Source organism: Desmodus rotundus, chromosome 8 (assembly GCF_022682495.2).
Source record: "Desmodus rotundus isolate HL8 chromosome 8, HLdesRot8A.1, whole genome shotgun sequence".
Lineage (NCBI taxonomy): Eukaryota > Metazoa > Chordata > Mammalia > Chiroptera > Phyllostomidae > Desmodus > Desmodus rotundus.
In genome coordinates, this window is record NC_071394.1 from 54,080,517 (window position 1) to 54,086,516 (window position 6,000).

Genomic DNA, 6,000 nt, shown 5'->3' on the forward strand with positions numbered 1-6,000 from the left:
CAGTTGTTAGAGGTAACAGGATTAAAATCCTAACTCCTGCATAGTTATGATAAATGAAGCAATACCTAAATTCCATAAGGGTTTGCTGTTCTAAAGTAAATTTCCATGTTTGGAGGTGTATCCTGCACCCTAGAACAAAAATTCACATTTGTTATATTTATTGTGTTAAAAAAACTGCAATAAGACAATAAACTTGCATTTGGCTTATTACATCACATATCATCCTTGGTATATATTGAAAAATCTGTCTAAGGGGTTCTCTTTATGGAAGAACTCTAAGTTTCACAAGATATTTAAAATAAGCCATTTCTTTACATTGGAAGCAAATGGATTTTGACAGATTGAATGTGAACATGAGACAGAAAGTAATGTACTTTAAAACTGTATGGTTTGTTTAACATGAATGTGGGGTCCCTAATGGCTGCAGTGTTTGGTTTTTTGCTTTAGCAATTCTTTTTCTTCAAGAATGTACTCCAGTACATTTTCAGGTTTTGAAGGCATCCATATTTGTGAAGTTGCCATCAACTAGACCACAGACTGTGTTATCATTATTTCCCAAAATTAGCTACCAAAGTAAAATGACCTAAATCTAGCTCTGATTGTCAAGTCAAGGGAATCTGAAGGTCCACCTTGGACCGTCCACTTTGTTTTTTGTCCAAAAGGTTGAAAGGTAATAGAATGGTTTCATTTGTATTTCTATTTTTCTCCTTGCTCTGTGAAGTGATAAACATTAGTAACATGCATCCAAAATGGTCAGGTGAACAAATAAGACAATATGGAAAATCTAGAATATGGATTATCAGTACAAGGGTGATGACAGTCATCCCAGTACTTAAAATACCCAAAAGTATATTAGCAACAGTGTGACCTCCTAGAAAATACAGAAGGATCTAGTCCTTTATGATAAGAGCTTAAGGAGTGGATGGGATCTGACCAGTGCTTCCTAAGGTGTATTTTAATGACAGAATATTATAAATGTCACCTTGCCATTGGCTTCTGAGGAGAGAGATTCGAGGTGATCATTCCTAACTTGCCCTTAGTAAAACCTCCGAGTCCATTACCTATGGGTTTACCTAAACCTTCACAGTGTCCTAGGGTAGGTGAAGAGAACCTTTATTGTAATTCATTGATCTGCATTTTTAAAGGAAACTCTGAAGTATACTCAAGTAAAAAGTACTTAACTTAGTTTTGTTTGAAAAGAAAATATAAAAGAACTAATAATTAAATATTGTTCTTTAACTTAAAGAACGATAAATCTGTATTTAATATCTGCAACACATTCTAAAATATATTATCCCATGGTTTTCCTTTATAGCAATTTAAAAAGAAAGTTAGGAGCTGGAAGAAAAAAATGAAAGCTTAAACAAGGCATAAGAGGAGAAAAAGGGAAAGGTAAGGAGAATGGCCCAGAAGTAGAGAAATTTAGAAGGATAAATAGAAGAGGGAGAAAGAAGAACAAGAGAAGTTCAGAAGTCCTGATGGCAGTTAGAGATAAACTAACTTTTTTCACAGTGTAATGTTTACTAATCTGTGTGGCCTCAAGATGTTTAATCATTGTTTTTTGAAATGTGTACTAGATGTTGAATCTCTAAGCAGTCACTGTCAGAGGTGCAAACAATAACTGAGATCAATGACATCTCTCAAAGTCACTGGCAAAGGTCAGATGAAATCAGGCCAGACCTGACTAGGTAAGGGAGGTCTACCTAGGTAAGAATTGTGTGTTCTAAGTACGCAATGTTTTTACTAAGCAAATTAAGTGTTTCCTTCCACTGCCTTCAAACCTTAATCTCCATGCCTGTCTTATCAACCTGGATCATGGGGTTCCAGTGAGGAAATCCAGTGTCTGAATCTCACATGGTTTTATAGATTTCCCACATATCTGTTCTTGGCCTTCATCTTTCAAGACCGAAGTTCTATTCATTTCAGCCTCTAATAATGGGAGGAATTTTCACAACAACCATAAAATAACTATGATTGTTGGCTTCATTCGACAGATTTGTAAACTGAAATGCAGAGGTTAAATAACTTTCCCAAGGTTACACAGTAAGCAGTAAAGCCAGGCTCCAAGCTGGGAATATATGACCGTAAAACTCAGTCACTGGACCCTCATTTTCCATATCTTTGGGTCGTCCTTTTTCCTTCCACATCTGACTTCTGACTGCTGCTCCTCTGCCTACAGTGTCTGCCCACACCCAAATCACCATGGACAGTCTTTAAGCTCTTCTTCATGAAACCTTCCTGGACTGAATGAAGTTGGCTCATAATCTTCCTTCCTTACATGAGGCTGCCCAGAGTCCACACATCCCAGGATGAAGGCTCTCCTGAGTCAATTTTGCTATCAGTGCTAACCACATAAACAGTATTTGTTCTAAGAGAAACACTGTTGTCCCAAGTGTCATTATTATCTCTCCATGTCTAGGTCTGCATTCATGTTTTTAGTTGTAGAATAAAACTTCTAGAAATCATGAATCCCTTCCAGTTTATATAGCATGTATGATGATTCACTTAAGAAAACACAAAGCAGAGAGTTAAGAGAAAAAAATTACCCATAACTAAGGCAGGAGAGATGATTACTACCCCCAAACTATTCCCAATGGTGGTCATTCCTAGAAATATGCCTAAGAACAATGGGCAGTGAAGGGGAAAATGAATTTTTTTCAAATTACATAGGCTCTAGATTTAAATGTATGTACTACATTAGGCTTCTGAGTGCAGTTAAGTGGTAAAAAGTGAATGTATTGGTGTTGATAAGGGAATTTCAGGTTGTAAAGTTACCTTCTTGGAATATCTTTGAGCAATCCATGCCCTTTGAAGAATGGCAAATCCATGTTTCCTAGCTGCCTACGCGACCAAGAGGATTCGCTCACTTGCGCTTTCTTTTCTTTTCCAGATCTTGGCCATCGTGTCTATCTTGTTCATCGTACTCTCCACCATTGCTCTGTCTCTCAACACCCTGCCGGAGCTTCAGGAAACCGATGAATTTGGACAAGCCAATGACAACCCCCAACTGGCACACGTGGAGGCAGTGTGCATTGCTTGGTTTACCATGGAGTACCTTTTACGCTTCCTATCCTCACCAAATAAGTGGAAGTTCTTTAAAGGCCCACTCAATGTCATTGACTTGCTGGCCATCTTGCCATATTACGTCACCATCTTCCTCACAGAGTCCAACAAGAGCGTCCTGCAGTTCCAGAACGTGAGGCGCGTCGTTCAGATCTTCCGCATCATGCGGATCCTCAGGATCCTGAAACTCGCCAGGCACTCAACGGGCCTGCAGTCTCTGGGTTTCACCCTCAGACGGAGTTACAACGAGTTGGGCTTGTTGATATTGTTTCTGGCCATGGGGATAATGATATTTTCCAGCCTGGTGTTTTTTGCTGAGAAGGATGAAGACGCTACGAAGTTCACCAGTATCCCGGCATCATTTTGGTGGGCCACCATTACCATGACTACTGTAGGCTATGGTGACATCTACCCAAAAACGTTACTGGGGAAAATCGTGGGCGGCCTCTGCTGTATTGCTGGGGTTCTGGTGATTGCCCTTCCAATCCCAATTATTGTGAACAATTTTTCTGAGTTTTACAAGGAGCAGAAACGCCAGGAGAAGGCAATTAAAAGGAGGGAGGCTCTTGAGCGGGCCAAAAGGAATGGCAGCATTGTCTCTATGAACTTAAAAGATGCCTTCGCTCGAAGTATGGAATTGATCGATGTGGCTGTGGAGAAGGCAGGAGAATCGGCCAAAACGAAGGACTCCATGGATGATAATCATCTGTCTCCCAGCCGGTGGAAGTGGGCCAGGAAGGCTCTGTCAGAAACCAGCTCCAACAAGTCTTATGAAAATAAGTACCAGGAGGTTAGTCAAAAAGACTCCCATGAGCAGCTGAACAACACTTCTGTCTCCAGCCCACAGCATCTGAGTGCCCAGAAACTGGAGATGCTATACAATGAGATCACCAAGACACAGCCTCACTCTCACCCCAAGGCGGATAGCCAGGAACAGCCAGAGAGGCCGTCTGTCTATGAAGAAGAGATCGAGATGGAGGAGGTGGTCTGCCCACAGGAGCAGCTGGCTGTGGCTCAGACTGAGGTCATCGTGGACATGAAGAGCACGTCCAGCATTGACAGCTTCACCAGCTGTGCCACCGACTTCACCGAGACTGAGAGATCGCCCCTGCCACCACCCTCTGCTTCTCACCTGCATATGAAGTTCCCACCCGACCTCACAGGGACAGAGGAGCACCAAAGAGCCAGGGCCCCCCCTTTCCTAACACTCACAAAAGAAAAAGGCCCTCCAGCCCAGGACGTCACCCTAGAATATGTCCCAGTCGATATAACTGGGAACCTCGATGCCAGCAGTTCCCAAAGTGGGCTCCATGGCCCTGTGCCATCTGACAATACCTTGGAGAGCCCTAAGAGCTCGCTGAAAGGCAGCCACCCACTGAAATCCAGATCACTCAAAGTGAATTTTAAGGAAAACAGAGGCAATGCCCCACAGACCCCACCCAGCACAGCCAGGCCACTGCCGGTCACGGCAGCTGACTTTCCCATCACCACCCCACAGCTCATCAGTACCATCCTCTTAGAAGAAAACCCCCCACAGGGAGACAGACCCTTGCTGGGCACTGAGGTCTTGGCACATTGTCAGGGACCTTCCAGAGGGCCAGCCCCTCGGTTTCCCAAGCAGAAACTCTTTCCTTTCTCATCAAGAGAGAGGAGGAGCTTCACAGAAGTGGATACTGGGGAAGACAATGACTTCTTAGAGCTCCAAGGAACCAGGGAGGACATGCAGGCTGACTCCAGCCCCAACTGCTTTGCAGATAAGCCTAGTGATGGGAGAGACCCTTTAAGAGAAGAGGCCTGTGCAGGTTCTTCTTCTCCCCAGGACACAAGTCACAACTGTAGGCAAGACATTTACCATGCTGTGGCTGAAGTTAAAAAGGACAATAGTCAAGAAGGGTGCAAGATGGAAAACCACTTGTTTGCCCCAGAAATTCATTCCAACCCTGGAGATACAGGTTATTGTCCCACTCGTGAAACCAGCATGTGACTAGTTACAAAAGCAATAAAATTAAAAAAAAAAAAAACTTGTTTCTTAAAAATGCAGTTAATAATGCCTGTGAACTAAAACATGGGAAGCTCCCCCTCCAAAAAAAAATGCATAAAATGTTATTTTTTGCATGGCATGAGCAGTTTAGTTTAAGCACTGTTTAAACAAAGAGTCAAGACTGCATTTTGTAACAAACAAAAATGACTGAGGCACAGTGACCAATAAAGAGGCTCTGTTAGGAACCAGTATTCTGCAATGTCTGACATTTGTGATCCTTTCATTTCAAATTGTAGACAGATTTTCAACTTCCTACTTTTCTGTTACAATGAATTTTAGAATTTTCACATGAAAGGATGAAATGTCATTGCATGCGTTCATGATCACGAGGAGCAAGGTGCTCTGGGCTTGCAAAATGCCTAACTGTATGAATATTGGGGCCTGGGATGCAAAAGTGTCAAGAACCTATGGAAAGAAGTTTCTGAGACACAGGTACTTCCTTCATAGCTACTGCCTGGAGGAGCTGTACAGACTTCTCGTTGCAAATTTGCAACCTCTTCTTAAACCATCTCCTATATCTTGCTTTGTGTTATAAAGCTCTTCTAAGTACATCTGTTGAAAGGAATACTGTATTTTTATTTCCTTGTGATATAATTCCCAGAGCGCATTTTTCTTTTCTGTTCCTGCTTTTGTGGTTTTATTTATAAATCAGGAACACAAGAAAGATTTAATGACCAGATATCAAAACTTTGGGAATTTAAGCTTGAAATTTTGACAATCAGTTGTATACCATGCCAAAGCCTATTACCAAAATGCATTTTATAAAAACCTGAAAACATAGAAAAAGTTCAATCATACAGCTAAACTTTTTTTAATGGCACCCCACATTTGGAAATCAGTTTTGGGTTCTTTTTTAAAAAAATACATTATTGGCCATCTAAAGATGACTGTATATG

At 41.6% G+C, this 6,000-nt stretch overlaps 1 protein-coding gene across 1 annotated transcript in view; it reads left to right on the forward strand.

The window, feature by feature from the left end:
• Positions 1-5,291, forward strand: part of KCNB2 (potassium voltage-gated channel subfamily B member 2) — a 384,951-nt gene extending 379,660 nt beyond the window's left edge. Inside the window, exon 3 of the mRNA XM_045186164.2 lies at positions 2,891-5,291. Coding sequence (XP_045042099.2) covers positions 2,891-5,047 — 2,157 coding nt within the window. The 3' untranslated portion in view covers positions 5,048-5,291. The remainder of the gene's footprint in view (positions 1-2,890) is intronic.
• Positions 5,292-6,000: the final 709 nt, after the last annotated feature.